This window comes from Eleginops maclovinus, chromosome 23 (assembly GCF_036324505.1).
Source record: "Eleginops maclovinus isolate JMC-PN-2008 ecotype Puerto Natales chromosome 23, JC_Emac_rtc_rv5, whole genome shotgun sequence".
Classification (NCBI taxonomy): Eukaryota; Metazoa; Chordata; class Actinopteri; order Perciformes; family Eleginopidae; genus Eleginops; species Eleginops maclovinus.
This window is the reverse complement of record NC_086371.1, coordinates 8,478,858-8,491,251: the sequence shown is the minus strand read 5'-3', so window position 1 is coordinate 8,491,251 and position 12,394 is coordinate 8,478,858. Positions and strand designations below refer to the sequence as shown.

Genomic DNA, 12,394 nt, shown 5'->3' with positions numbered 1-12,394 from the left:
AACTGCCCCTGCATGATAGGCCTATCCAACACAATGTGACTCACAGAGATCCATAACACTGCCCATATAATATAAACCGGATTGACTAGGATTTGAAAAATATGCATTTCAATAGAAGTAATCCGGCTTCAGCATGGATGAAACCTATTCTGAAAAACTTCATCCATAAAAAGCTGCAGTATGCGTGTGTCAGTCAACAAAACAGCTACCGGTTGTGTCTATTGGAATGAGATTCAAGCGTTAAATGTGTACAAGACATGATATTTGATCACTTATCACCATAAAGCAAACCATGGCACATCAAGTGCTGAGACACTCGAAAAAGCAACCGTGCCACACTGGAGCGAGGCAGCACGGCTCTTCTTATGCGGTCTCAACAGCTAGTATACGCCCGACAATTACTGACTAAACACAGCAGGAAAAATCTCATCATTTGCTGTTATAACTTGTATCAAACAACGTAAAGCTGGGCGACAAAATAAGGCAAAACGCCAAATAACTCATGCAGTAACTGCCGTCAGTAGCCTGCAGCAACACAAGTGTGAATTGACGGTGTGTGTGGGTAAAAAAATAATACCTCTTCTGAAATAAAAGCCCGTATTTACACGCAGGGTAAAAAGTGAGACATGTACCTGTGTACTGCAAGAGAAACATTGTCCACAGAAGGCGAGGTGGCGTTGGTCTTCGGCTGTAGGACGGAGTGTACGAAGTAAAATCCTTGAATGGAGACGGGGCTCGCTCCTCAGTCAGTCCGCTCCGCTCGGCAGACTGGACTGCAATGAGAGCCGTCAGCCGAAGCGGGACCTTTTAGCTACAGCACGGGAGCCCGCCCTCACGACGTGCCCGTTTCGCGGCTGTAGCAGCACTTGTTCGCTTCCGACACATGCGGAGTGCGGGCGAACTGTTCAGGTTGTGTCGGTTGGCGCTGTACAGTAGCTGACAAAACTCCTGCTTGGTCGGTCTGCTGTGAAGGCGAGCTCAAGCACTAGTGCACTGTCAGCAGAGGATGTCGTTTTCACACAGATAGCTGCAGCCCTCAAGTCCCTCAAAGCGAACAAGAGAAGACAGTGTGCACGCCCACCGCTCCTGAGACGAATGCCAAATTAACTATTTGGGAAAATGCTTCTCTCCAAGCATTTGCATTAGGGTTTTAATGACACTTTTTAAGCTGCAGCCAAGAGATAAATGCCCCAAGAAGCGAGGTAATTTGTCCCACAACTTTTGACAACGGTGCTTTAAAGAAGGCGTCATTCTGTAGCTTGCCAGTTGGAGGAGGAGAAGCAAAGATGTTATCAGTTCAATACCAATGCTTAGCATGCAGACTGGGATGAGAGGCATCCGTGTCAACCCCCAGGCTCAAGAAACACTCTGTTTTAAGATAAATACAGCAAGAGAGTACTTGTCCAATTTGTTGCAAGTGATTAAGGTATTGATTAAAAATAAATGGGATGTAGTTGAAGCTCTGGTGGGTTCAAGAGTTGTTAATTGTATGACTGCGACATCCAATAACCAGTGTGTTTACCTTTTTGAAATAGTACCTGCATTCTGCCAGGTTTGGCTCCCATTGTGTCTAATCCTTTAAATGAACTGTAAAGAAGCATGCAACCCAAATATTTGTATAATCTCTGGCTCACACTGTTGAAAAAAAAAACGTTTAAAAAATAACTGAGGCTTCTCAGGGTGCAAATGGGGTTTGGGTTTGATCAACACACAGCCGAAAGATTAATCACACAAGGAAAACAGCAGAGCAAACACTATTATGCTTCCATAATTAGACACAAGCTGTGTACAGAGTCATGGAAAAAAAATGTGCATGAGAATGATATTTAATGTATGACTGTGTTGCACAGCTGGGTCGTTTATTCCTGATCTTTTAAACTCCCTTCAGGCTGCTTTAGACTGGCGTCTGGAGGAGACACTGACAACACCTGTTCAATGTTAATATTCAGGCCAGCTTTTAATGGTTGCAGTATGTCAAACAGTTTTACCATTCATTAAAGATGATATAAGCACTGTGCTCATTTCTGGGAAAATTTCACCTGATACTTTAAGGATTTTTCCATGAGAACTTGTTCCTCGGTAAAGTTCCTCATATTAGTGCTTGAATAAGTCAGCATTTATAAATGACTTGCCAGTTCCAATACACCTGGCTAAAACTAACAACCCTGCAATCAGAGTAGATATTATTTAGATATATGGATGGATATTTTAATATCCCAAACATGTATTTTGCTGATGGCATATTCTGATATTACCAAATGTGATCTTACCTTCGCTGATATGATGTGTTTGCTAGGATGCTAAACTGGCCGTTGACTGTATGTGATTTCAAAGACAAGAGCTGCATTCAATCATGCACAAACCTACAAATATCCTTCCATGTATACAGCTAAATTGAGGTTGCATAGTTCAGGTCAAAAAGCCATGGACATGTTCAGAGAATATCTTCCAAATCAAATTATTTTCTCCTCTGCCCCACCAATAAGTCTGTTTCCACTGCAATCATATCATAAATTCAGAGGTAAATGAAAGTGTTTACCAAGTCCAGAGTGCCATTCCCTTTTTCCAAAACTCAAAATTGCTTTGAAATTCCATGGTGAACACTATTATAAAACCAAGGGCTTGGCAGTTATGACAGTTATGAGAGTTTAATCCGTAATCAGCAAATATCTACAGTGACTCAGTAAACAACAGTGTTTGCTCATTATGCATTGGTATTTTCTAGCAATAAAAACGGCACACTGTCAGCCACTATTAAAGGATGAAGGATAATGATCATATCAGAATTCAACTCGGATAAGAAAAGTGGACTTAAAGATACCACCTGACAGCTGTTCTCTTCCAACTGCACTATTATCTTAGGATTTTTGGAGAGGGTTGGTAGGAAAAGAAAATTCCTTACAGCACAAACATTGAGGTCAAATCTAAGAGACAGATAGGCCAACACAAACTGTATTATCAGCAAAGATGTACCCTTTTTTTTTTTTGCATTAAGGGGTATTCAAAAAATGCAGAGCAAACAGCTGCTTTTTTTGTTGTCATGTTTTCACCAGAGAGGAAGAGAAATAAACTGATTTTTTTTTTCGAGGCAGAATTCAATTACCCCTGTCAGCCAGTAGTAATGAGTAACAGCCAGTGCATGCTCTCATTCAATTTCAGTATCCCTAGGGTATGATGTTTGTCTGATGTCTTGATTCATTTTTTTTTTTGGTTTTGTATTTGAACATTTGGTGACATTACAGCCTGTGTCTTTAGTCAGATACACTTCCTGACTTGAGAGTTGGGTCTAATAATGAATCCTGGGCCAAACATTTCACCATAAAAAGAATTAAGAAATGTATTTGAAAGATTCACTAAGGTGAATGTGTTCCCTAAATCATGAGCTCATATCATCCAGCTCCATTCGGTTTTATACATTTAAGCAAGAATGTATAGCATGGTCAACCCAGTTAAATCTAATCTCATGCTCAATGCATTTGTTTAGTTTACAGGGAAATCTCTTATAAAATGAATTATTCAAATTCAATTACGGCATATTAAATGTGAGCTGGGCCTCATCAGCAACTATCTTAGTAAAATGTTATCTAGGGCTCTGAGAGGTATAGCCTTTTACGTAACTAGCTCTTTTCACAGTGAATATATCTCTTTTCACTGTCCTGTCCTGTGAGCTTTTGGCACTGTTTGTCTCTTTTGAGTAATTCGCAAAATCACACAGTCCTGTTCTCACTTGTTAAGAGGGTGCCATGCTGTATCAATCTGCCCTTTATAATCAAACAAAAGAGTTCAGGTAGCTGCTCCACGAGGCCTTCAGAGGGGGAAAGAGGATGGTATTTAAAAAGGTTTTCCTGAGCCGAGAGCCTTTCAGTTTAAAGTGACTGCACTGGTATTTGGTGTTTTCCATTTGAGATCAATGAATGGTGTGTTTCCAGCTCAGGCCCAAGTGAAAAATGTCATTAACTCCACTGCCCTCTATGAAGGAGGAAAGCCAGCTCAGAAATGTGTCGGGAAGACGGGGACATCTCTGTCTTTTGGGTTCTTGCTAGTTATGTTTGACCTCTATCTTCCTTAATCCTTCCTTTTCTAATTACCTCCACCTTTCTGTCCTCCTTACCTCACATCCGTGCCCCCTGACTGATGGTTAGCAGATGATCATCTAGACAGGAAAGGTTGAGGTGACTCCCCAGATTAAGTCACACCTCATTAAGTGAGCTTCATAATGTCCCAGTTCACATACTAGAGTATCCATAATTAGATGCTTTTAATGAGTTGCAGAGCAGTGACAAGACACCATAAAAAGTAACTGGAGTCAATGTGTTTTGAGATGCATGTTTGCCATAGTTTTCATGTGGGAGGTGGGAGCTACTTTAGGTGCCTTGGTGATGGCAGCATCTGTTCTGGAAACCGGATTAGACTAAATCCAAAAGGAGGCCAGGCCTATAGCTAGAGAATCTTCCCTCAGCATGAATATTGATGGCAATGGGTCACACACAGAGTGAAAATAACTGTTAACCCCTCTGAAGTGCTGAAATATTGTTAAAAACAAGCACTGCCTTGACATAATCCCCAGCCAGAGAATCACTTCACTCCATCACCACTCACGCATTGCCACCAGTATATCCGCAAGAAGAGGTGACGATAATCATATTTGTTTGTTCTACAATGTTACCACACGTCTTAGAAACACTGCGAGTCCTCTGATACAAGAAAATGTGGTTTATGAGAGAAAGTGGGCACTGTGCTGCATTTAGGCAGCTGTGTTCTGCAGCAAACTGGTTGATTCCTGGCACCAAATGTACCATCAGCCTTACTAAAGCATCAAACTTCACTGCCCCCAAGACGACATTGACACAAAGACAGTATTGTAGCCAGACTTCTAGCTTCCACTAAGAGGGCAGAAAAAGGCTGAAGAATGTGGGATAAATAGAGTTAGGAGAGACTAAAGTGGAAATATGATTCCTTCTGAGGTAAACTCTTGCACATGTTCCTTGAGAACAGAATTTATTTTTCCTCATATCCATTCATCTGCTAAATGACATGCTGACCTGCGGATTTAAAAACAGCTGTAAATCCTAAGAGTTAGTGAGCTTTGCTTGAAAAATATTTTTATATTAAATAAAAAATAGTCAGTATGGAATATTCCATTGTCGTTAAAACAGCATTTATTCCAGGGACCAAATCCTGTCTCATTCCAAACACTGTAGTCATGTTCAAATCCCAGAATAATGGGAAAAGAAATGAACGGAAAAACTGTATTTGTTCACAATAAATTGCATCATCATGAGCTGGTAATACCCGCTTTTTTTAAAAGGAAAATAAAGCTTTTATCCTTAAAACATCAATGCAAATACAACATTATTATTTAAGGATATAAGCTTTATACTGCTCCAGCAAAGTTTCAAACAAGAGTCTTACAGTACATACTGCCACTGTCCATCCCTCACCATGACAAAGATGTAGCTTTGATGGACTTTCAAGAGTTATTTGATATCCATAAAATAAAACGTTTCATTCTTGATATTAGAGGAAAATAATGTGTTTTTGTGGTACCATATCAAACCTTGTGCACAGCACCGTGTCTTTTATCAAATCTGGATGGATTATAACACCAGTATAGCAACATGTAGGAACAGTGGGGGTGTATGTGCATGGAATTTGATCCGTACATCCAATCCTGTGTTCGGAGTAAAGCAAGTGATTTACAACAAAGATTTCATTTCTTTTTGTTCAGATAAACCTCAGAAAATTAAGTTTAAATGTGAATAGAAGTTGGACTGTAGTCGGTGTTTAAATAATGGAGAAAGCGACAGGAAACTTGGCATCTCCCTTTCTGTAACCAACCGATCAAAGAAACTGAAACTGCCCAGCATAACTGAACAGGGGTGAAAGGAGATTGCTAGATAATTAAACCCACTAAAAGGCAAATGTGCTAGACACTGTAGAAAACTCTGCCGTGTAAAAGGGCGAAGACAGAGAAAGGATACAACAGAGAGAGCAGGCCAGGCAAGTAGGAGGAGGGAAGAAAGGCCAAGTATCAGACAGAGCATTCATTATCACCTGACTGACCTGCATATTGCGCTGTGTGAGAGTAATGGAAAAGGACACAGTCATCGGCCAAAGCCCAGCAAGAGAGGCGCTTTTCATCCCCCCTCTCTTTCCTCTCTCTTAAGCAATCTGTCAGTTTCTTACTCTGTTCAATTTATACTCTCGTACAATGTACTGCAGGAATCCATTGTTTTTGAAAATGCCTCATGTTATGAATAACCATTTACCTATGTGTTGCCGTTTCTCTGAACCTGGTTATTTAACAGCTAATTGTCTATTTCATTAGTTATATACAGTTTTTATTATTATGCACTTACCCTGTAACATACAGTCGCACTGAAAAGCCATGCTTCACACAAACACTGTAAAGTGTCAAGATTAAAAAGCAGAAAATCAACAAATTGGCCTTTATGGGATTTGTGTGATATTGTGTGTGTACCCTGTCCTGTGTGAATAATATGTAATAGCTTGAATAAAATTAACATTTTGAATCAAAAGCCTTGACACTAATAACTGAGTGATTTTTATATCTGCACACAAAAAGACCAAAGTTACCACAGCAAAAAATAGACATGAATCAAGAAACATAATTCACATTCAGGAAAGAGAGAGGCAGGTTCAGAGGTAAAGGCAAGTAAAAAGACAAAAGATCTATTTGAGATGGATACAAAATAAGACCTTTAGAAGGTGCACTCAGGCCTCTTACCAGTGACTCTGCTTGATCTGTACTCTTTGTACATGACAGAGATTCAGCGTTGTCGCTTGTGATCTTAGCTTCGCTGGTTCTGTAGCAGATCTGTATTAGAAAACAAAACCCAGGGTAACAAAGGTCTGTTCAGTTGCTGTTGGTTCAGGAATATAAAAATGCTATAGAGTTTCTCAAACAACAACTGTGCGATCAGCCTCTTTCTTTATTTAGTGGTCCATGGACGCGAGCGGTTAAGAAGGCCTAAAAATAAAAGAGCGTTGTTATGAATAGAGAAAGACAAATAGAGGAGAACGTAATTCTTCCGCTTCTCTAAGAGGCACAACCTCCCTGCTTTGTGGAGCAGAAGCTCATTCGAGCCAAAAAGGGCTCTGAGGCGCGGGAGGGTCCCATTGACTGCGCTATTAACACTCAAACGGGGTGGATCAGCGTAGAGAAAATACAAAACGCTGCCAGAAGGATGCACAGAGAATTCTGTAATGCATTTCATTCCACAGAGAAGAGCCCTGAGGGTGCAGCGATGACCAGAGTAATTGGCTTTCTCCAGCTATGATAATCTGCATCAGTCATGCTAAGCCAACACACTCTCAGGCCACTGAGAAGGTCACAGTGGTCCCCAAACCTCACTCCTCTCTGCTGATGCTGGCCCTCAATTCCTTTAAAGGGATTGATAGGCAAAACCTCTATTCTCACTTCTCTGGATTTTGACTTTAGTCCAAGGTCTTTCAGACCTTTTGAGAAGAACAAATTATGTAATTTACTTTTCTTAAAAACTGTATTTGGTGTTTTGGACATCTGTTTGGAAAAAAATAGCAACTGAAACATGTCACCTTGGGCTCTTGGGTTTGGTAGGGGCCTTTTTACCATTTTCTGAAATTATATGGACAAAAGAGCCCAACACTATAGTATATTCCATAAAACGCAGGGAAGACTTCATGAAGAAATATGTCACATACAGTAGAACCCATCGACCACCATATCTCGTGTCAGCTTTAGTGCTCAGTTCTGTTATTCTCTTTCTTACACGTCAGGCAGTGATAAGATTTGTATCACTTATCACGACTTGACGTGTAGATATATTTATGCTGACACATGCTGTATAGGACAAGCATAATAAGATCTTGGCGCACACAATAACATCTTGATGGCATCATTGAGAGCCGCTATGCCTGAATGTCTCTGCAACCTGCTCATTTTAAACACACGCAATAGATAAGCAGCTCGAAGCCTACAGTAAGGCATCTCTATCATCTATTAAAATCATTTCTGAATTGAGGAAAAAGTACAATGCACATGAGGACAATTAATTAGAGACGGGGCTGTTCTTACATATTGCTATACTGCAGCATCTTTCAGTATAGTCAAATGCAAATTAAATATTAGACAGTGAAGGTCAGGCTTGTATTCGTATGTAACATTATAAAAAGTATTACAAAGCCGTCCTTATTAACAGTGTAGGCCTCCATTGACCTCCTAATATGACCCAGTAGAAATACTGTAATAGGATTAACCCCGGGAACACAGGATATCGTGAGGAGATGTTGTGTTAATGCCTCGTTGTTACCTTTTGTTTTAATCACACGGTCTGAGTATAGAATGTTGTTGAATATCCATTTGAATATTTTCAAAACAGGACAATACAAGATAAGATTTAAAAGATAATAAAGGAAAACACTACTACAAAAGTCGAACATCGTTTGAACCCATCTGAACGATCACACAATGGCCTGCAGTCCTCACTTTCCACATAATGGTTTTGTTGAAAAGCCAGGGTGAACAGGCTCTGACAGGGATGGGTATTGTGTTTTAATTTCCGTTGCAAGCACCTCCTCTCACCGCTATCATTTATGCTTGATAGATGGTTACCGATGATGTTCTGGGCAATTTTAAGCCTCTGCTGCTGAGCCCCTTCCCTCCTTGGCTGTGAAATATCTTATGCCTGTTTTAATGTTTCCAATCAGGCGGCTTTTTATTGCTCCTAGTTAGCAAGAGCTTGGCTGGGGATTTAGCTTTGTTAAGTTCTCTTAAAGACAGCAGTTTTCAAACTTTTGTGTTAGGAACATGTCAGGTTGTTTGTGATGCCGATTACACTCAAGCTACATTGACATACTGTTTATAGAGGTGTGGGTTTTCAGCTTATTTTTGAATACATTCCATAAAACGTGTCTTATTTTATCTGTGAATTCAACTTAGCAGATAAGTAAAACCCAAAGGAATGGAGTGCTGTGACAGCTTAGCAAGAAAATGTGATGAGTTATGGAAACAATACCAAACAGACCTGGTATATTGTTACTGTATAGGAGAGTAGAAAAATGGTACAAGCATGCCTGCCCTTGTCCTGCCTATGGCTTTTGGACCTGGTTTTATACTGAGAGACAGTGGAATTGTTGAAAATGGGAGCAGACCATTCACCAAAGCAATGGCAACCACAGAAAAAAAATCAAGGCCAACGAGAAAAAAGCACACACTCCCGCTGTGAGAAGAGAAAAATAGGCTACTTATTCACTATCAGAATTGCATTAGCCTAAACTTCAGAAGAATAATGACAGTTATTTTAATTTGGGGAAATAAGAAGATGGGGTTTGTGCAAAGAAAAATAGTTTTTTTTAAGTCCTTTGTCGGCACAACAACAAATGGCATTCATCATTCTAAAAGGCAACCACAATTCCTATCATATCTGTTATTACCAACATATTTCATCCCCACACACTTAGCTCTGAAGTACTTTTCCGTAGTTAGGGAAAAGCCTGAGATGCTAAGTTGAGGAAATTTGATGATTATGATTATGAATGACACCGGGAAGAGAGAAAGTTTCACACTGGTCTTTGAAATCCATCTCGGAAACTGTGATTCAGATCCAGCTGGCTTATCAATATGCAAGCTGAACAGAGGTTTCTGTAGACACTCTGGCTGAAACGATGGGAGTTATTCAAATGAAACAATAGGATTTCTTTGTAGCAGAAATACAACTTGAATTGTTTGTCAAAACAAGGCAGATGATATAAGGGCTCAGTTAGGAACGCAGTTAAATTATGTACATGTTAATGATTGTTTAGTCTAATTTCTTAGAGAGAAAAAAAGCAGATGCAATGTTTGTGTCAGAGATATTGATGACTGTCCGTGTTTCACTGGTAAATCGATACTCCAAACAGGCTACAGTGTCAATGTTACTGCTTTAAATCCCATTATAAGTTCACTATGCATCCCTTCCTACAGATATTCATCATTCAGACAATGTTCCATGTGTTTGGCCTTGTGTAAGTATGTGTTTACTCTCATATGTCTTTTCACACACAGTTCAGTACATTATTCATCTTGACGAATGCTCAAGGCCAGACACCTGTGTCTAGCAGGGATTAGAGGATCCCTTCAGTGAAGAGAGGATTATCAGAGTCAACCGGCCCCTATAGTGATGGAGAAGGGAGATACCCCATAATAGCCCCGCTAGGTCCATTCATCTTTTGTCTCCACAGCAGGGGAAAAAGCAGCCTGGGAAGCCACATACCAAATCGCCCTCTGCAACAATTCTCAGCGTTAGATTAATCATACAAACTTCACAAGAAGCGATCGGCACTTCACAAGCAGCTCTCATGTACCTTTTTCTTTCCTGTAGCTGTCCCTCAGCCTGCGCGCTTATCTCTGTGATAAAGTACCTCATCTCCCGCACAGGGGCCACGAGAGAAGGGCTCTGGGTGTTTTACATTTGTCTGGAAATCATAAAAATATGTTCACAATATCAAGTAGGGAAAAAAGCACAACCAAACATATACTACAACCACTTTGTTTACATACAGACGGAGGGCATCAATTTGTTCATTGAATTAACGGCCAATGAAACAAAATTAACTGAACGGTGTACAGTTACCAGAAGGTTTTAAACAAAATCCCTGATTGGCCCTCTTAGAAGGTGGGCAGGCTTATAATGTAGTGAAATACAAAACTACAGAAAACTGTGTCTACACCGTAGACTGTATAAGGAAGGGGTGTCCAAACTTTTTTCACTGAGAGCCACATACATAACAATACAAAGAGCTGAGCTGCTCACTAGAGGTGAGGTACATTGCCTCATAAATTAAGTTATAATTTAGCAAAATCAATCAAATGTAGGTCAACTATGCTTGAAATTTGTCTATGCTTTAAGAAAATAAACAGCCTACATTAATTTTTACAAAAAGTGTTGGTAGGTCATCCCTTAAACAACACGCCTCAGATAGCTTATACCAATGGTAAATATGAAGGGGTATATTTCAAACTTGTTATACAAATAATTTATTGGCCTTGAATGTTTTCAACTTAAATTGTAAAAACAAAAATATTTGAAAAGTGGGATCATTAACACATGAACACTATAGTGTAATATACTGTATGTTTACATTATTAAGAAGAACATTTTTAAGAAAAGCTTAGTTTCATGTGATGGCCATATTCCATTATATTTTTTAGAATTGGCTGAGGGCCAATTCAAATGGGATAATGTGCCGCAGTTGGCCCCCAGTCCATAGTTTAGAAACCCTTGGTATGAGGGCACTCGTCATATTTTATTACGTGCATTATGTCTGGCAATGTGATATCAGACTTGAAATACATTTTTAATTGAACCTCTACTTTAACTCATTCGACCACTAAATATATCCAATCCAAATTCAGTAAATTCTTTCTTATGGGCAGCCTTGTTTATTCTCATTTGTATCAACACCAGTCAAGGTTAATATATAAAATATATAACCATCGAAGCTTCACATAATATGTTCATGTTTTGGTCAGAAACTTAGTAGTAGAAATACATAATAATTAATCTTCAGTTATTTATTGGCCGGTTGAGCAAGTGCCCTGAAGAAATTCTAATAATTTATAGCACTCTGAGGTTATTGCCTATAAAATAAAATATATTGTATGTAAACACCGATGAGATGGTGAGGGCAGGGAGTTCAAAGCAAACAAACCCTCAGTGAATTGCTGATCTCTATTATAACCACTATTCTTACATGCAATATTTAATAAGATGTTTTTCCAGTCAATCATCAACAAAAGATGATGTATATATGAGTAACGACAAGGAAAACCTTTGCCGTTGTCACGATGTCACATGTGGATTGCGGGAATTAAATCGCTTCACTGGACAGAAGCACTGTCATGTTTGTGGTGATGTGTTTTCTTTCTGTCATGCCTACTATCCCGATTTGCAAACTCTTTAAATAATAAATCATATCCTTACTGCACACAATAAAAATAACAGTATAGCATATGAATATACAGCCAAATCTGTTTCCCATGCCATTAAAGAAATGCAATCATGTGGTACAGTGTTATTCTGTTAATGAGCCCCAGCTGACACACTGAAGAGATGACAGTCTGTCAAGCCTTCCTACACAAAGGGAAACGTGGTGGAGGGATGGCGGCACTACTGAGCTGCAATATGCGAGGCCAAGATATAAAGGTCTATAAATGAATCTTTAAAAAGAACACAGAAACACTAAAGCAGTCGTCTGTGCCCTGTGGATACATTTCTTGAAGATATGGATGTAGATCTTTTTGTCATAAATGATCAAATCATTTCATTGAAATAGTGAACTGATCCGAAAACAGTTTATATAAACAGTTTAGAAAGCTACTGACATTCACTCCACGTGATGGTGCAACAGAAGA

The 12,394-nt window shown here is 39.4% G+C and overlaps 1 protein-coding gene across 4 annotated transcripts in view; it reads right to left on the bottom strand.

The window, feature by feature from the left end:
- Positions 1-12,394, bottom strand: part of enox2 (ecto-NOX disulfide-thiol exchanger 2) — a 148,636-nt gene that overhangs the window by 110,072 nt on the left and 26,170 nt on the right. The window contains exon 1 of one of the 4 annotated variants that reach the window (XM_063877019.1): positions 633-789. The exons of the other annotated variants lie outside the window; for them this stretch is intronic. Coding sequence (XP_063733089.1) covers positions 633-654 — 22 coding nt within the window. The 5' untranslated portion in view covers positions 655-789. Of the gene's footprint in view, positions 1-632; positions 790-12,394 lie in introns of those variants that run through there. 4 annotated transcript variants of the gene reach the window in all.